Source organism: Struthio camelus, chromosome 17 (genome assembly GCF_040807025.1).
Source record: "Struthio camelus isolate bStrCam1 chromosome 17, bStrCam1.hap1, whole genome shotgun sequence".
NCBI classification, from domain to species: Eukaryota; Metazoa; Chordata; class Aves; order Struthioniformes; family Struthionidae; genus Struthio; species Struthio camelus.
Window position 1 is genome coordinate 8,941,301 of NC_090958.1, and position 22,033 is coordinate 8,963,333.

General features: G+C 38.9%; 2 protein-coding genes across 3 annotated transcripts in view; both read left to right on the forward strand.

Annotated features, from left to right (window-relative positions):
- Window positions 1-820, forward strand: part of ADORA2A (adenosine A2a receptor) — a 51,441-nt gene extending 50,621 nt beyond the window's left edge. Inside the window, exon 6 of the transcript XR_011134994.1 lies at window positions 575-820. The gene's annotated coding sequence lies outside the window, so the exon portion shown is untranslated. The remainder of the gene's footprint in view (window positions 1-574) is intronic.
- Window positions 761-21,123, forward strand: UPB1 (beta-ureidopropionase 1). 2 transcript variants are annotated; one of them, XM_068910663.1, is made up of 10 exons: window positions 761-2,215; window positions 2,867-3,038; window positions 4,604-4,691; window positions 5,424-5,518; window positions 6,823-6,984; window positions 11,071-11,240; window positions 14,678-14,759; window positions 15,647-15,689; window positions 17,767-17,921; window positions 20,875-21,123. In XM_068910663.1, the coding sequence occupies exons 1-10, from the start codon at window positions 2,115-2,117 to the stop codon at window positions 20,956-20,958; spliced, it is 1,152 nt and encodes a 383-aa protein (XP_068766764.1). In that variant the 5' UTR covers window positions 761-2,114; the 3' UTR covers window positions 20,959-21,123. The 2 variants fall into 2 exon arrangements, with proteins under 2 accessions (XP_068766764.1, XP_009685704.1); XM_009687409.2 differs by lacking the exons at window positions 761-2,215; window positions 2,867-3,038 and adding an exon at window positions 3,313-3,407.
- The last annotated feature ends 910 nt before the right edge of the window (window positions 21,124-22,033 follow it).

The window sequence follows — 22,033 nt, forward strand, 5'->3', positions numbered from 1 at the left end:
TTGGAGGTTTATTGTGCTGGCTAGAGTTATACCTTTATATACGCACAGTCCCTATGGAATAGCCTGATCTCCTTTCATCATTATTAGTAATTCTAGGCTTGTTATTTCCTATTCAAGCAGTCTGGACTTCACTATGTTGTTTCAGGATGGTTGATGTGGTTGGTGCACAGGAAATGTACTGTTTTTTTCCGATCTCGACTGTCCATGAGTATTCTTTTCAGGGACTTCAGTTTTATTGTCATGAAGTCCATTTCCTACATGTAGTAGAACTTAACAAATTACAAACAAACAAAGCACCAATAGAGAAGTCAGTGAAAGTTCACACTAAGAATAGAAGCTTGAAGAGAAAAGTTCAGTAAAGTGACCTTCTTCAGGAGCTGGATACAAAATAGACCTGTTTTTCCTTTTAACTTGCAGTCCAGGCAGAAGAGAACTTGCTGAGTTCCCAGGCAAACCCAGGCCCTTCTGCTCCTTTCTAAGAATCCTCTCAGAAAGACTTAGTCCGTTGGTTGACATTCTGGGAATACTGACATGGAAATTAAATTATATGTTGGTTTCTTAATTTCCCTTGTAGTTTCAGCTGACTTTTGCATTGATCTTCTGTCGCATAATGTGTAAAGATCTGCCAGCCATGAACTAAGGAAATGTTCCTCATTTACCTTTATTTGCTAGTAAAGCAAATAAGGATTATTAGATGAAAACTACCACCAAACAAGTCACTGCTTATTATTACACTTCAGTAGTATGTTTGGGAAAGAAAAATAATTTCTCAGAACAGATCTTCAGGCCCTTGGTCATGAACATTGAGACTGCTATATTGGTGAGTACCATACGCTTACTTACATAATGTGCGAGCTATCTATACTTTCATCCCTGCGCTTAGCTTATCTTGAATTTTCCCCTAGAGATCAAAGGATTTTCCTGTTTTCTATCTAAAGGAGTTGCTCTGCTCTCCCAACAGAAACAGCAGACCAGCGTGTCCGCCCTCGTATACTTTGCATACAGAGTATCGCTGCAATTTCTTGGGTTAAAAAAGTAGATGAAAGAGAATCACATCTCAAACGCCCTGATGAAAGCTGATTATCCCTGGATTATTTCTGTCTAAAGTTAAATATTAGACAGCCTAAAAGGCTTAATATTTAACTCAAAATGCCTGACAGCTGGACAGGCTCAGTGCTGAATGTTACTCTATCTTCTAAAAGATACATAAAGCAAGCTCAAAATCAGTGTGATATATTTAGACTGGACTTGGTAACTGGTTTTCTCATTTGGATGAAGCACTTATGTTCATTTCACAATTACATTTTGAAGCCGAAAGCGTGGCCAGTAGTTCCTGGCTTTGGTGGGAATAATGGGTTTAAACAGGATGGCCGCTTGGTACCTAACCAAAGGGAAATACCCTTTATTCAGACACACTTTTCTTTGAGCCAACCAGACTTTTTTTTTTTTTTTTTGATCTTTTGTCTGACATCACCTTTGTTTCTGGGATGAATTTGCAATGATATTGGGCCTGAAATGCATCTTGGGGACAAAGCTAATTTTCGTTCCTGGCCCCTGCTCAGTGCTAAAATACACACACACACACACACACACACACACACACTTGTGAAAAATAACAGTATTTTATGATCTCTTTCCTCTTTCTAAGCCTTTTTGTAGAAGGGTATCTTCATAAAATCCTCTTAAAGATACCTTCGTTTTTAATTAATTTTGAGACTGAGGAGTTGGCCCAGAAGGGGCAAGTAAGCGGCCATGGCCACCTCCATGGCTGCTGAACCCTTTCGGGCGTCTCAGTTGGCCATCAGGCCAACACAGGACGCACAGCCCCGCGAGGACCACAGGGGACCCTGCTGCTGCCTCCAGGGCTCCGTCGCCACCGGCCGCCGTGGCGGAGGGGCCGAGCCGTGCGCGCCCAAACGCCCTTGAGGAGAGAGGGGCGTGTCCGGGCCGGCCGGCCGCCCGCGGGTAACGGTCGGGGGGAGGAGGGGGCGCGTGCCCGACGGTCCGCGCGTGCCCAACGGTCCGCGCTCCGCCCGGCGCCGCGCCGCACCACGCCTCGCCGCGCCTCACCTCGCCTGGCGTCGCCTCACCCCGCTTGGTCCCTCTGCCGCGCCATGGCGGCAGGCCTGGAGTCGCTGGAGTCATGCTTGGAGCGGCACATCCCGCCCGAGGACCTGGCCGAGGTGAAGCGGATCCTCTACGGCGGCGAGGCAAGGTGCGCGGCGGGGAGGGGGTATCCCCCGGCCCGGGGAGGCGGGGGAGGGAGCCAGTTCGAGAAAGGGGGGGTGTTCAGCCTGGGAGTGTGGGGAAAGGAGCCAGTGTGAGGAGGGTCGCCAGGGCAGGGCTGAAAGGAAAAAAGGAGAGGGGATAGGTGAGGAACTTAGCCTGCGGTGAGGTAACTGGCGTCATTTGGGGGTGGTGGTACGAGAGGGTGGCTGACTGGGGCGAAGGAGCTGAGGGGCATAGTTTGGGGGTGAGTGAGCTGGCAGAGTGGGGCTCTAACATGGAGAAAAATACCGTAGGTTGGAGGGAAAGTGTATTCCGGGAGTTACGAGTGGGAGTCTGCACTTTTTAACGTGCTCCTTGATTTCTGCAGTAAGGCAAGAGTGTCTGGAAATCTGAATTATCAGAGGAGAGGGCTGGGAGTTTGCTGCCATGGAGGAGAGCTGTAAGACTGCACATGACTTTGCTACTGTCTGACCCAGCTGTCCCTCCCTCTGACAGCTGGGTACTGGGGCAGGGGAGCTTGAAACTAAGGTGCCTCTGCAGGGGTAGACAGTATTTGTTATCCTTTTGGTCCATTGTATCCAGAAAGGAAAAGGAGAGTATCTCAACTTGAAATGCTTTGGCTTCCTTTTCGTTCCAGAAAACTTAATTTGCCGGCTGCTGCTGTATCAGCAGCTCAGGAAAGAGATTTTGAATTACAAGGCTATGGATTTGAAGCTGCTCCAGAGCAATTGAGAAGGCCACGTATTGTTCGAGTAGGACTGATACAGAATAAACTTCCACTTCCCACAGACACAGCAGTGGCAGTCCAGGTACAAAAACTGGGATCTGGGCCGTTTATTTGTAACTCCTCTTTTATTGGATTGAGAAACATCACCCTTCAGTTGTTGGCGTTAAAAACTCTATCATGAAATATCTGTTGTGTGTCTGGCAACGCAGGGCCCAACGCTCTCTTAACACAGTGTACTATAAGAAATCAGAACGACACATGAAACTTTATTGTTCCTCAGAAGTGCTTCTGTGTTAACGTTTATCTAGTGAATTGCCCAACCTATTTGCAGTTTTCCCATAGCTAAATATTTAGTCACTGATTTTGTAAATGAAAAGTCTTTGCCTGTAAAATGAAACAGAAAAATCGCTTTCCTGAATTCGAGAGAGATCACGACCCTTGGAAACCACAGGTACAGTTCTTCTTTTAATTGAAAAATACTGCTTTATAGGAGAATCCATTAGCACAAACGTGGTTTAATAAAGCTGTATTATTTTTTGTGCAGCAATAAACCAAATCATATTACAAGGTGACTGTCATGTCTTAACATCTTGGACACAAAAGCACTGAGTTGACACATTTAGGAGGCAATTTCTACATAAAAGTAGTTTTAAAAAGGTAGAAGAAAATACCATGTATGTGAAATCTCCTGGAGTAATAGTTTTGTTCACTGACAGGACAGAACGTTTCTGAGGTAATTTATTTTAGAAAGACTATCTGTTGCAGTGAGAAAGTAGTTAATTCAGTGTATGGATAAAGCGTGTGTGCACTTTGAAGCATCTAACAAAAAGAGTACCATTTGTATTAATGGTTTGCCCTTAGAAACTAGTAGATAACTATTTCTATGAATCAGTGTACAGCCATTGAGTTTGTAGGCCACTGTTGACTTGTGTTGTATTCATTTTTTTTGTTGATACCTGAAAGTGTCAATACAAAGTGCTATACCTGTGCTCATCTTTAACTAGAGCACTCAAAGAAAAAAATACTTTGAAACAAAGGTTTTGAACTAATTAATAAATGCTTTGTTTTTTCCCTTGATAGTGATCTTAGGACAGAGGGACTGAGAAAGTACTTAGGGGTTAATAAGTTCTAGAAAACGTCCAAGATCGTCCTGCGTCGGCAGAATTTGCAGATAACCGAGGCAATCGACTATCCTTACCTCATATTGTTAGATTCTGAGTACTTGATTTTGAATTCCCTTTTGCTTAACATTGCTAGGTAGTTGTTTCCATTGAGCAACAAAAATATGACTCTTGCTGATTCTTTTCAGATTTGTAGCTGTTCACAAAGCAGTCGGGGATTAATTGCCAGATATTTAAACGTGGCAACCATGGAATTTGAGAATTCCAGTAGGTTGCTTTCTGTATTTTTAACATCTAAATATGTATTTAAAAAAATCTATACGTAACTCGTTATGTCCTAATTGCAATATCAGCACTCATGAATGATTACTTCTTGAGGTATTCCCTCTGAAAGCAATGGGACTAAGTACAGAACAAGATAAAAAAAAAAAATTCAACGTGAATAAAGCTTGTAAAACCAGGCTACTGATCTAGAAATAAGTTAGAACATACAGCTTTTTTACAGCGTGAAACTTCTCACAATCAGGTGGCTGCGCTGCACAGACGAATTGAGGAGATTGTGGAGGTGGCAGCAATGTGTGGGGTCAACATAGTTTGTTTCCAGGAGGCTTGGAGTGAGTATTTTCTGATTCCTTCTCGCTTGTCCGAGGTCAAGTTCTTTCTGTTTTAACAGGTACCCTGTACTCAGAATGTGTCTAGTAGGCAAACAGCAGAGATCTTCCAAGATACAGCAGTTGACTGTTACGGATTTATTTGTTGTTTTGTTAGTTTGTTTTAAGAAAAACAAAGAGTCTGTTAAGAGAACTGTGTGGAAGGTCTGTGTGAAGTCTGCAAGAAGAGGTGTACGTTGCAATGATTGTACAGTCACACTCCTGCTTTGTGTCATCCTTTGTGATCCTTTCCTAATTTTTTCTCTCTTAAAGCTTTTTTTCATCTAGACAGATGTTAAGAAATATAAATAAATTTTAATTAAAATGGAGTCTTTGAAGCTTAATAGGAGCCAAAACCAAAATGAAGACCCCATTGTGAAAACAGGTTCTTCACAGAAAGTATGCAGCAGCGACTGGGATGTATTTTAGATCTTCACCTCCTATAAGACTAGTAACGCACAGTAAGCGCGTTCTTTCCCTTCTGTTTTGCTATGTGTGGGCCCAGTGTTCCTCATCGTTGCTGAAAATATTACTAAAAAGCTTTGTCCTTTGAACAAGGAGAACAGTTGTATCGTTCTAGAGTGTTTAATTACTAATCTATGTTTACGGAACCAGAACAACTTCTATCTCTTTTGTTTGTTTGGTGAAATGGATTTCACAAAATTGTACAGTTTACCTTGCACTCGGGTTTTCTAGCCATGCCCTTTGCATTTTGTACAAGAGAGACGCTTCCTTGGACTGAATTTGCTGAGTCAGCAGAGGATGGGCCAACGACAAAATTCTGCGAAGAGGTAAACGAGTAAGCAAACAAAGCAGAACACCCAAAACTCACCCCCAGCTTCCCAAGCCAATAACTGCCACAGATTAGCAGGGCTTTCTTCTTTATGTACCCGTCTTCTACCACTGATAAAATAGAAATAATAAATTTTCACCTTGCTTGACAAATGTTACAGTAGCGAATGAAGCAGAAATGGACAACAGTGCCTATGTTCAATATTTCAATTTCGAATTACTTTGCATTTATAGACTGATTTTTACCCTGGAAGGTATATGAAACTTCTCATTTAACATTCCTGAGTTTTACAATGGGTAGCAATTTTCCAGACAAATGCATTTAATTTCTATTCAAAAGATGTTTCTTAGCTAGAACAGGTGAGTATTAAACAACGTTTGTATGAAGTGTTGTCTTGAGGAGAATAGCTAGCTATTTCTGAACAGGGAAGGCTTTCACACAAATCTTCTTTGTCTCCCTGTGAAATGGTACGAAATGTAGGGGGCATTTTTTATGCACCAAAGGAGATTTGTTAGCTGGCTTTTATTCTTCTAGAGACTGCTGACTGCAAAAGTGACAGTTTATTTTTATCTTCCGACAACTTATTTTTACAATAAGGGATTTTTATGATTTTCTGTAGTAAGGGATTCACAAAAGGTTGTTGTGGAGTCGGATTTGTCCAGATATGAACTGACCTATTAACCTTCGGTGGACAGCCATTTTATCTTCAGACTGATCTAGGGCAAATATAGGTTGATTCTCGCTGTGAATTTACTGATGCTGTGGAAGATCGGAGAAAGATTAAAAAAAAAAAAAAAGAAAAAATGGTTTGAAAGAAAAGACGACAATGTACAAGTAAACTAGCTGTCAGATGGTGCTATATTCTCACTCACACCTACATTCGTTAACATTTATAGTTAATATATAATACTATTTTAAATTTTCCCATAATTTTTTGAACTTTTTTTCAGCTTGCTATGATATTAAACAAATCCACGTAAGTGGGATAGCTCTCCTGTTATACCTGCAAATGGATATGGGGCAGCCTTGTAGTTTTAGTGCTGCTGTTAGGATGATTTTTTGCAGTTGGTACCTTGCATTTCTAATTGAATGATTTAGGTGGAAGGTTCTCAGTAATGTATCCACCTTTGAAGAAGCAGGCAGTACAGGAGGTTCCATTGTGAATTAAGCCCTAGCACTTGATAACAGTCAAAGTAAGGGGCAAAATGAAAACCTTTTTAATGCTTCTTTATAAACAAGGTGAAAATAATTAATTACTCTAGGCTTGTATGTGTAATAGAAAAATTATGTTGATTTATATAGCTGGCAAAGAAATACAATATGGTTGTGATATCTCCAATCCTGGAGCGAGATGAAGTACATGGAGGAACTCTTTGGAATACTGCAGTCGTCATTTCTAATTCTGGAGCTATCCTTGGTAAAAGTAGGAAAAATCACATTCCAAGAATTGGAGATTTCAATGAGGTAAGATGCAATATTGTGATTATCAAGCTTTGCAGCTCTTGCTTATGTCTGCAGTGTGTTGTATCAGAGTCATATAGGAAGGAAAGGTAGTGTGTTTTCGGAAAATGTGATTCACTAAGCATCAAATCAGTTTTTCCTAGGTAAAATTATATTATTATTATAAGTTAATTTATCAAAAATGGAGCGTGATGACCCTTAAAGCACAGGTGACATTGAATCTTTGTCATATACTCTTGCTTGGCCTGATGGAAACTACAAAGCTATCAAGGACTTTTAAAACAAAATTCTGTAAGTCACAGCTGTGTTACATTAGTTGTGCATGATGGGCTCAGGTAATTTTTGCACCTGTTGAACTTGATTTAATTTGGAGGGGAGCTGATTCATGGTTCACGTATGAGCAGTATTTATAGTCATGGTCTCTGTTTCTCCTTTAGATTGTCATGGATATGACAGTTCTTTATGCTCATGTTTCTCTGAGTGGAATCCCCTAATCATTACACTTTTGACTGAACCACTGGTTTATAGCGTTTTCTGTTTTCCAATCACATTACTTCCACTGAAGCCCCCAGCTGTTTTTAAGCCCAGCTCCAGAATCAGCTTCAGAAACTGAACTGGTAGTAAAGGCAATGTCGGAAAGAAACGAACTGGTCTGAAATGTGTTTATCCATCCCTAGAATTATCACAAGCAGAAAGATCAGGATTAAAAATTAACCAAAGTCTAAAAATACATTGTCTTACCTAACTTAGTCTCTCCTTGTCAGCTAAAATGAGTAATTAACAGAGGCATTTCTCCAAAGCACTGGGAACTATATACCGGCAATTGCTTCTGTTCCCTTTCTGAATGCGCCAATCACTAAACTGAGGCTTTAGAACCCAGACTGCCCTTTTTATTAATTTTAAAGGTTTTTTTTTTTTGTCTCGTAACTTCCTGTTCAAATACCTTTGGAAGTTTAGACCTGTGCTCCCAGACCTGATCGAACTGGTTTATGTTTCTTCAGAGGAGGCTGTTAATAGGTTTTTGCACAGTAAAGTTCTGGCACAGGCTTGCTGGACATGAGCCTGACTTCCATCTTTAATAATTCTTTTGATTTTTAATATTATTTTGTCTGAGCTGTTTTCTAGCTAGCAAAATAAGAGCTAACAATCCCGTATAAAATATAAGCATTAATACAAATGAATTCTGGGTACTTTGCACATTCTTGATGCCTTCCTTGTATAACCACAAAAAAAAAAAAAAACTTGTTGCCTGTACTAAAATAGAATGTCTTTCAGTTTTCCAGACAGTGGCCTGTGGAGCATCAACAGATTCCAAGAATTTTCTTTTTTCCAGCTATGAAAATGTAATGAAAGGCACCTAAAAGAATTATAGAATATTTTTACTTTTCCATGTGAAGTATTACTCTAGTTGTATAGTTGTAGATTTTGCATAATTCCTAAAAGGAGTTAGTTCCTACAATCCTAAATTCCAGAATTATTACAAGACACAAAATATTGCCAGTGCGTTATAATGATTGGACAGTTTTTGCTGTATCTTTCTCATTATAGCAAGCAAGTAGTATTTACCTAAACCAGTGCTGATTTTACTAGTCCTGTTAGGAAAGCGTTCTGCCCATTCTGCTCATCATTTGTTATCCTGCTGAGGATAAGAGAGGTAAGAACAGTTTTCTGAATTGTGTTAAGGCTGACCAATTCTGATAGAAGAACTTCAGAAGCAGACAAGACAACGTGGAAGGATTATACTCATCTCTGTTATTTTATTTATTTATCTTTTTGTCAACAAAGTTACCACAAGGAAGGAGCGAGTTTAAAATTATTGTATGTAGATTGTCTCTTTAGAACAGATTGGAAAAGGAGCCTGGTTACAATCATCCTTGAGGAATCAGTGAGAACTAAATGCAAAGGGGAAAGAGATTGGTCTCTAACCTATTCAGCCATGTGTGGGAGGGCGTATAAATAAACAAAAATCAATCCTTCTTGAGACATCACAATTAGTTGCTGTGGAGATGATTTTGACCTCTGGTGAGGAATAAAGAATAAGAACTGATGAATTCCTTGAAGCAATAACATTCTTGTTGTTCTTCTTCTATTCCCAGTTTTCTTTTATTATAATAGAAGAAAAAACTGAAAGATATTCAATCAGCAGAACTGTTTTGAAACAGGATTATGTGAGAGCCCACCACATGGTGTGCTCTCTACAGACGTGAAAGGAGATAAAAATCTGTGCCCAAGGGAGTCTGCAATTTCATTGAGACCTGACAGTAAATAACAAACATGAGATTTTCACACTTACCAGGCAGACTGAACCTCTGGCCCTTCTTGATTTCTGAACATGATCCCCTTCAGAGTTGTCTCTTCCATCATGCCATTCTCCTATGCTTAGATGAGGTCCTGGGTTGCTCCACAGCAGTTACTGTGCTTACTGTAGGCCTAACATTGGAATTCTGTTCTCTTCAAGACCAACAGCAGTGGCTGATACAGTGGACAGACAGTTTCAGCAAAAATTGAATTATTTTACAACACGCCACTCATATGGTAAGAGACATGCCCCGTTGGGTCAGACCAGCTTCTGCCTCTGAGATCATCATGAGGATATATTATTAGGAATGTATCTGGCCACTATTTGCAGCATTTGTACTCCCTCAGTATCCACAGTCATTATAGTAGGAATGTTAGATAGTACGTTCCTGGCTATTCTGTTTCTTTTCTGTCTGTGGACTTTTTGTCCATGATTTTGTCCAGTCGCTTCTGAACTTGCCAATACAATACCCTTCACAGACTGTTGTAGGAGCAAATAGCAGAAGAACTCTACCTGCTGTGTTTAAAAAAAAAAAAAAAAAAAAAAGTTTACCTTGGTTTAAAACATATAAAGACTACTAATTTCAGTGAACACCCACTACTTTTGCTGTTTCAGGATTTCTGCATTCGTATTATCTACTGCCTTTGTGATTTTGTAATCTCCCTCAGCCTTCTGTCTGCAAATTGAAGACACCGAGCTTTTTAGTCTTCCCTCATGAGGCGGCTACTCCATCCCCTTAATCGTTTTAGTGGCCTTTGCTTGTTCAGTCTCTACTCCATCTTTGAGATGCAGACGCTAGAATTACACAGAGAACTCAAGCTATGGGCACATAGAATTTTTATATAACAGCAAAATGATCTTTTTTGTTTTTCTCAGTACCCTTCCTGTTAATGCCCAACATCTTGGTTTTTTGACTGCCGCTGCAGGTTAAGCCAGTGATTTCAGGGAGGTGTGAATGACTCCACCCATACCCTTTTCTTGTACCTAGGAAGACCCAGTTCTGTAGATTTCATTTAGTCTCTCTGTCTGGAAGTTAGTCCCTCTTGATAGCTGTTAACAATGCCCTCTGCTTCTTCTCGCCATTGCCTTTTACAGGAACCAGTGCATTTTTGACTATTTAGAAATGTTTGATATGATAAGATAAAGTTGGCAGCATATGGGAAATGGGATCTTTGAAGCCAGCAGTTCGTTCCACTTTCTTTAAGGAGTGCTGTCTAGATTTATCCTGTGATTTTCCTTGTTCTTTCAAGCCTTCTGTTAGTTTAGAGCAGTAGTCATAAAGAAATTCAGATAATCAATCTTAGCTATACACTGGTGTCGCCTATAATACTCATAAAATTATTATATATCGGTATTAACAGTTGAAGGTAAAGAATTCCTTGTTCATTTTACAGGATTCATCTTTGTCTTTAATAAGACTAAGGATTGTGACGTCTTTGGAGAATTTACTTATGTGGTAAAAGTACTGAGAGAGGTGCCTAAGGTTTGGCAATTTGGGAGTCTCTTAAGCTTCCGTAGAAGCTTCTAGTGTTACTGGACGAGTGTATGTTAAAGGCAGTAGTTAGGTTTAGTATGAGTAAAGGGAAACAGAAATAAGCTGGAATTTGATCTCAGCAGCTTAAGAGAGCCGCTTTCTGTTAAATCACTACTCTGGTGCAACTATGTACTAAAAAAAGGTGTTCTTGCTCACGGGCTTAGGACTATGAACCTGATAATCAGGCATTGTAAAGTATCAAAGCAACATTGGAGTTTTTTTCTTTCTAAGAAATCTACTTTTTTTTTTTTCCTAGTCTACATACTATATGGAAGGAAATACAGGACATGTAGTGTTTCAGACACAGTTTGGAACGATTGCTGTGAATATCTGCTATGGGCGCCATCACCCTCTGAACTGGCTTATGTATAGTATAAATGGAGCAGAGATCATCTTTAACCCTTCGGCCACTATTGGAACACTCAGGTAAAATACAAGCTGCTTTAGGCTATTGCACACTTTGAGTTAACTGAACCTCTGAGCCTTTTGCTGTGGCGCCAGGTTGGTACCTTGCTGAGGTCTTGAAACCTTACGTATCACCTCCTTATTTTTTCTTCACAAAGAAACCTGCATTCTTCTCCATCTGGAATTTTGGGCTACTGGTCTGCTCGCAGTCACTGATTCTCTTCCAGATTTTAAGTTGTACGTCTGCAGGTCTTCTGCCTTTGAGACAGAGTTATCCAGCATCCAGCTGGGCTTCTGGAAGTTAATGATGGTTTTGGGGGGATTTTTCTGTGTAATACTTTTGTTTTATGATACAGTAGTAATTTATATTTAGGTAAGCTTGCCAGAGCCATTCTCTACCTAGGAGCCAGTAAGTATGCTATCAAATTGCAGTCTTCAGAGCCAAGCTGAGAAACCCTTTTCTCAGAAAAGTTTTTTTTTTTTTTCTCTCTCTATTTTACTGTTGACAATTTTATGATTATGAGGCCTCTTGAACCAGACTAAACCAGTGTAAACTTTCCCTTGAGATTAATCTTCTACAGATTGACATTAATTGCGCCCTACTGACTTGATTTCCTAAAAGAAAACTCACTCAGTGAGCTAAGAAAATAGAGTTCTTAGCCAGCCCATAATGGTTAATCTGTGGATTAGATCTTGAATATTCTGTGTTTCTACAGTATCAACATCAGTCACATTTCTATTATAATAACCTTTGAACGTGCCATGCTTCCAAAGCATTGTGTCTGACACAGGCTGTATATTGCTTGGGATGCTATAATGTGATGTAAAATAACTGCATATACCATTTCCCCAAGGGAGGGAGGAAAAAAAAAAAAGCTTCCTTTGGGCAGAAACCTTGTAGAAATGGTTTCAGTTGTTCTTGACAAAGAATCACCATGTCTTCCTTTTAGTTTCGTTGTCCTGTTCTTCGCCCTACTGCTTGCTCAATAGTTCCAAATTCCAGATTAGGTTATTTGTAAACTGAGGTGCAGGATTCCAGAATGTGTTAATATATAAGCTTAATACATGATACAATAATTGTGCTTTTTTGTTCTTTTTTTTTTTTTCTTTTTAAGATAACAGTAGGCTCTGGAAAGCAATTAACTATATATGATGTTTTTCATATGTATAACTGAGGAGTTTATGCTGGATTTTAAGTGTTAATATTTTAAGTCACCCTTTTTGGGGCAAGTGGTTAACTTTGTACAGGGGGAAGGAGGTCTGGCTCTGCAGAGTTCTTTGGAACAAAGACGCTTCCTTTGTGAGTTTAAGCCATTATTTTGGACTGGCTTAACCGTCTTTGAGTTTCCAGCTCCAGAGATGATTTTTAGGAAGCGAACGGGAGCATATTTCATTGTTATTGATGATATTGTAATTCAAATACAGTTTTCAGTTGCAAACAAAAAAGAAAGCATACTGATCTCTTCTGAAAGTACTTTCTCAAGTTCTTTCTCATTTGTCCTCTCTCTCCCTTCAGCTGGGCTTGTGTGCATGCACTAATTGCAGAATACTTTCATCTTAATTGTTTTAAACACAGAGGAAGAGATTTTTCCAGTGTAAGTTGTGTAAACCTAACTGGATGAAATATTCAGCAATACAGACTTGCTGACTAGGGATGCAAGAGGATGGAAGAGTTATAAATTGTGAAGAGGAGAATCTTTTTTACATTTTCTTTAGAATTCCCCTGGTCCCCTCTCTTCACCTGTTTAATGTAAATTTGGAGTTTTTCTAGCTCTGTAAGAAGATTCAAGACTATTCATTCCAATTTTTGTTGCTAACCAGCTAGAAGATTCTGAGTACGCAGACCATTCACAGTAGGGTGGAAATTGTGAAAAATGGATTAGAGAGGCATAAAATTTCATATCCACAACCAGTTCTAGTGCAGAGAACCATGCGATTGCAAGCCTGGGGAGTAGAACTCTAGGTTAGATTCAATATTCTGCCATTCAGACTGCCTTTAATATTTTTCGGTATGAAAGTGTCTTAGTTAGGTTGTGTAATGTTGGAAAAACGTCTTTCGAGAAGAGCTGAATACACAATACTTCTGAGGTATTTTATGAATATCAGTACTAGAATAATGTTTGTGATGCTTGTCCACTTAAAGCCCATTAAGAGGAGAGCAAACAGAAATTACCCTGTCTTCATGCAGCACTTCATTGCTACTCTGGGTGCTTCAGGCTCTCCTAATTATTGCCTTTCACTTGATCGTTTTTAAGTGTATAATTTTTATTGCAGGAAGAGGACTCTTGAGGCCCATGTAGAAAACTGTCTCTGGGGTAACTTCTTGGCTAAAGCCTTTTTTCCTGTCTCTCGTCTTCTGTGAAATTGTAATTTGCAGGAGCTTTTCAATAAAATCCCTTTTTCTTAGAATAGCTGGCAGACAGACTCAGAGCAATTGAGAAAAAAGGCAATAAACCAAGTCCTTTCAATCAGCCTAGTGACCATCTCAAGATTCTTGAGTAGTCAGCCTGGGAGATTAATGGCAGTCAGACACTTGCCTAACTGTCTTAGTACTCGGATCTGGCAGGTACATATTGTCACAGGATGCGCAAATTGTATCACCTTCATTTGGAGCTCTGAGTATTTTCAGACCTTCCATTAACTAGTCTGATCCCTTTATATCAAACTGTTTTAATGAGATGATGACTGTTTTGGTTTTAAAAATCAGTCAGAATTGAATTCTCCTTTTGGAAAAGAAGTAGAGGTTGTGAAAGAGAAGGAATTTTTTTATTCTTTGTTTTCCAGTTCTTGGTGTTCTGTAAATTTGGTGGCTGGTGTAATAGCTAATGACTGGGAAGTCATGGGGATGCTTTTGTTAAGCGTGCTTTCTTTTTCCATCAGCCTACCATTGCAGAATGGCTTACCGGAAATTGCTATGAAACCAGTACATAAAATAACAGAAGTGGGAAAGATGGGAATGGATTTGCTTTTTTTTTTTTTTTTTAATTGATATAAATTTGATTTTTCATTCACTGCTGCAAAACCTACTCCTGAATTATTGTGGAAAAAGGGAGGCAACTTGTATGAGTCTCATACTGCTTTGCAGCAGAATGTTATTTGGAGTACTGAAATTTAATGGAATATGAAAGCACACGTGTAAATCCTTTGCGTTATTTAGTAGAGTGAAAGCTTTTATATTAGTTGCTTTGAAAATCTTGAGAGCTTTTTTCGCCGTGAAAATCCTTATTTACCAAGTTATCACATAAAATTGTTTATACCTATATTTGAGCAGAAAATAAATGTATTTTGATTGTTTGTCTGAGGAGATTTTAACTGTAACAGCAAGATCAGTCTCAGTAACTAACTTTGGTTTCTTCAACAGCAAATGTGCAGTGTCCCACACTCGCAAATAATCCAAATGTAGCTCTGAAGTAGACAAATAACGAGTGTCTGCCTTCTCTTTTGTTACTATATTGCAGTGAGTCAATGTGGCCAATTGAAGCAAGAAATGCTGCCATAGCTAATCACTGCTTTACATGTCCCATCAACAGAGTAGGAACGGTACGTATCTTCACTTTTTCATTTCATTTCATAATTTAGGTATAGTAGCATGCGTTAATTCTCGATCATGAATTAAATAGCGCTAGGATCCACAGATTCCTTTACTGTGGAAGGCCCCTGTTTGTTAGTGTTTATAGTGTGCTTTGAAGATGGACAGTGATACGTTGTTTGTAGCAAGGAGATTGAGAGCTGCCTTGTTGCTGGCAGCCTACCTTCTGTTGCAGCTGCTTCCTGTTCCTGAATTGCGCTCTCTGTAATAAGCACCCACCCCTTTACTAGTTCTCCTAGTTTCTATGATGAAATTAGTGTTCCCTTAGCCAGAATGAAAATGAACCATATCCTCAAGCCTGTGGTGCAGAACTGGCTGCTGTTATCCAGGTACTGCGTCTTTCTGGCTGCTGAAATCCTGTAATCAAAATTAGTATTGCCCACAATAGGTCATTCTTGCTTTCAAGTCAGTCCAAAAACCCTAAATGTTCTTTTGTAAGCTTCTCTGCACAAATCTTGCACTTAATGCGAATACATTTGCTTTCTTGTGTGATCTGCAAAGATGAGTTTGGTTAAATATCTCTTCTTTTGCTCTCTTCTCACCTTTGCAAAAGTGTTAGGAGACGTGTTCCCCATGTGTATGAATAACAGACAGTCGTACAAAAAGATCTTGTTTTCCAACCTCGTCCATCATAAGATTCTAACAGGATAATCTCTAATGTGAATCTAGAAACTGGGCCCCTCCGGTGACTCCCTTCTTCAGACAGTGCTGATAATAGGCCAGAAGAGTCTTTATAATAGATTTATACAAACTTCCGTACTAAACGCGATAGACTAGTAAGGATTTCTTGAATGAAATGGAATTGTACTGCCACCTACGGATTCCTTTTATTTTACAGGAATACTACAAAAATGCATTTACTTCTGGAGATGGTGGAAAAGGTATGTTCAGAAATCACATTTGATCGTTGCTAATAATTGTCGACTGGAAAGTCCTGAAGAAATGGTAGCTCTCCTACCTGTATCTGTTCCGTGGCAGCTATGCTAGCCAGTATCTGCCTTACTCACGACTGCTGCTATGTAGGCTGCACAGAATAAGCACTCGCTATAAAAGGTGGTAATACCATGGTATGTGGTCACTAGAAGTTATATATACTTCCAGGGAGCTAAGTCTTCAAGTCCGTGCAGTCTTGCAGGACTGGAGGACAGAAATCCCACAAGTTTCACCTGTGTTGGCAGTGCACGTATGACATAGTTTATTTATAGGTTTAAGATTATTAATGTTAATAGCAAAGTTATGAATTTGTTTATCAAGGATTATTGCTGTTCAGTTGGGGCAGTCGCAGGGGCTGGTGAGATGTGAGTTCCTGTTCCAAGCATCCGTAAGAGTTAATGAGTTCCTTACACAGAAGTTTATTTAAAGTAGTGGTTGTACATCTATATCATGCGGCACGCGTGTGTAGATACAATGAGCTATGTGACACTGAAGATGGAAATGGCTACCAAAGGTTGATGGTGTTCTTTCTACAGACTCATATCTTGTCATCTCACTCCCTGTTTCAAGGCCTTTAGGCAGTCACGTTTCTCCAGTTGTAATTCCTATTCTATATGTAGTTTGGGTTGGAAGGCAGATATTTATCTTCACTGCAGAGCCAGTTTGTTGATTACTACATGAATGTAAATGGCTGCAGCAAAACTAGATCAGAGGGTTTTTTTCCATCATCGGTAACACATGCCTCACTTAAGTCGTTGAGATTCCATATTGCACATTTTCCTATGACCACTTTTAGGGGAGCCACTGATTCTAAGTAAACGGTGGAGAAACTGCTCTGTCTTAGTCACTGAAGAGGAGTGTGGGAAGAATTGGAGGACTACAAACCCTTAATAATTTAGCTTAAATCCTCTATCGGGAGTGCATGAGCTATGAGTTTGAATTAAAAGGATACGTTATCACTAGCCTGTATCCTCAGGCAAACCATTTTGGCCTGTTTCACAGATTTGCTGGAGGCAGAAGAAAATTTGTGAATGGGTAAAAGAGACTTAATGGCAACATCTGAGTCAACTGATGAGTGAAAATTTGAAATGCCTAGCGGGGTTTTCCTTGGAGTAATTTTCTTGGCTAATTTTATTCTGTTGCTCATGATTTTTAAAAAAGGGCTGGTTGGGGATATCACAGGCAAAAACAAACCCAAATTATAATTCATAAGTAAGAGAAGAAAGAAAAGACAGTGTATGACATCACTGTTATTCTTCATATGCTTGAACAAAAAAGATGAATTCTGAAAGCTCAGTAAGCGCAAGCTCTGCTTTTTGACAAATTATTTAGTCAGCAATTCAAGAGGAGCATGAGATTGTGAACCACATTGTTATGAGGTGGAAAGCTCCATCAATTTTGTGTTGTAACACAATAATTTGTCTGGTGACAGCCATGACTGCCTCTGGCTTATCTGGTGTGGGTCTGAACCTTTTTCTTAGCTAGTTTTGGAGCAAAAAGGTCAGTGATATCCATTACTTAGTAGTGTAACAGATGTGGCTGATTTTTTGGCACAATAAGAATTGTGCAATTTTAAGTAAGATTTTTACCTGCCTCAAATCTCAGTGTTTTCCCTTCTGATCTTGCATTGAAAATTGAATTGTGGGCGTTTATTTCAGCTGTTCTAGAAAAATGTGACAAGTAGCATTGATTTAAATTCTAAATAAAAAAATGGAAGCAAAGCCCTTACTTAGATGCAAAGACTTAGTAATGAGAAAGCAAAATAATGCATAATTTAAAAGCCAATACAATATTTGTTTCTATTGTTGATATTTGTGAAAGCTGTACTGTGAATGAAAGGAACAGGTGGTTTAAAATTAGAGTTACCTTGGGATCATGCTGTGACTCTTCAGGTTAGTGTCTTGCTTAAAGTACAGTGAATGAACTGCCAAATGAAATTGTGAACCAAATTTTAAGGGAAAGTGCATGTTAAGTTGTATATGTATTTGCAGATGACATTATGTGCTTTTCAAACATTTTTTTAAGCACACCATGACTTGGGCTATTTTTATGGCTCAAGTTATGTAGCTGCACCGGACGGCAGTAGGACCCCAGGACTGTCTCGCACTCAGGATGGACTTCTGGTCGTAGAGATGGATCTAAATCTCTGCAGACAAGTCAGTGACAAATGGAATTTTAAGGTAAGCCTTACGATAAAGAAACAGCCCATTTTTAAGGCCAAGTTACATATGATATTAGAACAGACAGTTTTCATGATGATCATATAATGCTACAACAGCTAAAAAGGAAGCCTTTGTTCAGCAATCCAAAGCTTTAATTGGCTTTTCTGGAGGCCAAAAGCGCAAATAGACAGACGTGTTCAGGGAAGCTAGGACAACAACTTTTAAATGGAAAACTTGGCCTTTGGTCCCTAAGTGCTGATTGCCAGAAACTTGAAGGACCAGTAGGGGAAGTGTTATTCATGTGTGGCTTTCTTATAATCTGTTCCTAAACCATTTACTGGTGAGCTATGCATGACCTTAGGTCTGACCTACTGTGGCAGGTCTTTATATACTGATAGGCATTACTTGTCAGTTTGTGTGGAATTTATTCAAAAAAAAATCCAGACCCCCAAGAATCTTAAATAATTATGCTTATAAGAACTTTCTGAATGCTAACTTCTTGGCAGTTAACTTCCTGAATTTGATGACACGTTGAAGCCACAAAGAAAACAACTGTCTACGTTTGTCTCTGAGGCATCCTAACTCCCTTTAGAATTAAGCTAAACCAGATTAAGGTGACTGCAAGCATCTCCAAAGGACTTTAACATTGAAGTTTAACTTTTTTTTTTCCCCCCCTAATTCTCAGCCAAAGCTAATTTGGATAATCTTTCCTGAGGGTGTAATTTGATACAATTTCTTCAGCAGCAGCATTGGTTTAAGAAGTTGCCATCTCAGCACAGCAGTTTGTTAACCCTTCGGTTGTGCTAGTACAAATATCTGGGGGGCTGTGTTATATACCGCTTCAGTGAAGTGATGCAGATTTTTAAAAAACCCCAAACTATTTTCTTCTTTCAATCTGATTCAGTTTTCAGCAAGCCCCACAAACATTGTGCTAGTACAACAAAGAAGGCAAGGAACAAGCAAAAGGAGAAAAGAGAAGAGAACTTATTAAACAGGCTATATTGATGAAGAAAACACCTTGAATTCTTCTCTGGAGACAGGTCTTTAATTCTAGCCCTTAATACTGCTAAAGTCTAGAACTTTTTCCTATCCCCTATTGAAATCAACGTGGGATTTAAATCCTAACAAGAAATGAAAGGGCTAAAGTTCCTGGCTAGCAACTATCACAATATATGTAGGTTCTTCAGTGATATTACTAGTATTTAAAATAGCCATTTGTAAGGAGTCTTAAATTCTGCATGTAACGTTACTCTAAACAGAGGCACTTATTTTATAGAGCTAGTTTATCTGGAACCACTTTGTGCATTATAATATTGAGCAACATTTAATGTATTCTGATTTCAATAGGATATAAAAATACAAGTTTTCTGTAGGTTTAAAATGCTGAATAAACTTTTAAATCAAAACTAAGACGTGGTCATTTCCTAGCTAAAGTTGAATTTCTTTCTTAATGCTGCTAAACAGCATATGGGGACTAAAGACAAAAAATAATTTTAGGTCTTTGTACAGAATTGCATTTGTTTTTTGCAGATGCTTGTGATAAGTATGAGGTTGTTAACGTAATGTACTTAAATTCTGCCGAGAGATCCATTGTTTTTTAAGGCAGGCCAGTGCCTTACCGCTGAAATCTGAGGTCCTTTTTGCAGAATGTAGAGGTGGTAGGTATTATGTCAGGAAGCAGACGGAGCATTGCTTGTAACAGCTTAGTAGGGGCATCCAAACAAAAGCAATTGTATTGAGTAGGAAAAACAAACAGTACAAGCAAAACTGACCTTTAGCTGTTTTGTATAAAATTTTGTTTATTTTTGTTGTCTTCAAGTCTTGTGCTTTCAGCACATTACAGTTTTGTGTGCATGGTGTAGATTGCTGTTGCTGATCTTTTGACATATGAAAAACAGCTCTGGCTTTTGTTTATATGACAGGGAATATTTATTTCCTTTTCTTCTAATTTGTGGCAAAGACAGAGGTAGTTCTTGATATCAGGGTAGCGAGGAAGTATGAAGTCGTCATTTACCTGTTGGAGGAAACCCTTGATAGCAAGTAGGCACCTATTTAACCTGCTCCAGTATTTGCTGCTTGCATCCAGTGGCACCTAAAGAGGACGTTAGAAGAACGTTCTTGCTAAATTTATTAGCAGCAGAATAGTTAACGAATTGTCCTTATTACATTTTAAAATTTACCTTGGTAAGAAAGAAGCAGTTCACCCGTCGGAGTCAGCGTTGCAGACTGTGCCCTTAGGAAGAAGATAGCACTGTATCAAGTGCTGTAATTCAGCCTCTTAGCTTACTGTAACACCACAAAGCAACGTTAATATTTTGTGCTATTAATGGATAAAGTGGCTACAGCCCACATACCCTCAATGACACCTATGCAAACCTGTTGCTTGCAGCAGGGCTCATCACTTATTATGGAGAACATAGCCTTGAAGTTGAAACTACTCATGTAACACAAACCATTCACCCCACAGAGTGAGATCTCAACAACAGGACAGAGACAATACATATCTAAGGAGATAATATGAAGACTTAATTACAGGTACCATCCTTTGCCTTCATTGGCATAACCAATTTAAGAGAGACTTTTCTTGATATACAAGAGAGAAAATCCAGCTTTCACATTCAGCTTTTGGCTATCTAGGATAACCAAAGTAGTTTTAAGTAATTAGTTGACAAACATGACTCTGTTCACAAAGGAGAACTGCTAGACAGGAAGGTTCATTTTAAACTTTTACTTTTTAGAGTAGAAGAGCACTTCTACTGTTTTGGGAGTAGAAGTACAGTTTTAGGCAACATGAGTTCTGTAATAGTTTGTGCTAAGGCACTGGGGATCTTACAAATTGAGTGAATTATGATGTTACTGTCTGGACAATTAAATAATATGCCTTCATCAAAAAATGGTGGGCATCAGTATTTTCTACTGAAGTACTTTCATAGCTCAAATACAGAATTTAAGCTATGATTTTCTTTTCCAGATGACTGGTAGATATGAAATGTATGCAGAAGAGCTCAATGATGCAGTCCAGCCTGATTTTACACCCCATGTAATCAAAGAGTAAGTCCTAGAAGAGATCATCTCAACGCAGTGAAATTAAAAGATACTATTGGATGAAAGATTTATTGTGCATCACAAGTTATTTTAATGTTGTCATTTTAATTTCTTGTAACCAGCTTTTAAATGATAGCATTCAAAACTGTGCTAAGTAAAATAATTTAAAACAGCATCTTGGGTTTTTTGGTCATTTACACGAATGTTTCCAATCTTCAGTTATTCCTTACTAGAAATGTAACAAGCGAGCAATACGCTGATATAAAATGATGGTGAATTTTTTCCAGTACTGTGTACAGGCTATGTAGTTTGATGTAAAGGATGACTTCAGAGGAGATTAAAATGTTTAACTAAGCTTTTTAAGGTATTGCATAGTGTATGTCTATTTACTTCTGCTTCCCAGTTTTTACTCTCCACCCAGATGCTTAATTTAGGGAGAATGGAGGAGACATAATTGTTTTTATCTTTTCTTTTTTTTTTCTTCTCAATTACCAACCATTTGATGTGTCCTGGTTGTTTGAAGGTCTTTGTGTACTGCACCCACTAAAGGCTTCCATGTATCAAGCAAGACCACTTTGGTCTTTTTATTTCCTTTTACCCTACATATTACAATCCCAGTTGCAAACAGTGCCTTTGAAGGGCCCTTTCAGGGTCCAGAAGTAGTGCTGGAGACAGATGCTTTTAACACCTCCAGCAGCTCAGTGCTATGTTGCAAGACAAAAATACAAACACTGGTTAAACAGCACAGACTAGGCTGGTGCAGTTGCATGCCTGTCATTACAAACAGAAAGCCAGAGAGATACTATTAGGGATCAGCTCAGAATGGGTTCTGAAAACTACTTTCCAGGAGCTGCACTCTGCTGTGATACTCATTGGCTGTGGAATACACAGAACAGCTGTCATACCTAGATATCTAACAACAATATACGGGCTGCTTTGAGTTTATAGCACGTGTTGAAATTTTGTTTTGTTCAGTTCAAGTGATGTAGTAGGTATTTAGGAAGCGCATAAGGAATACAATTTACAGCCTAACAACTATTAATTTATAGCTGAAATAAATATTTAAACTCTTTAAAGAATTCCAG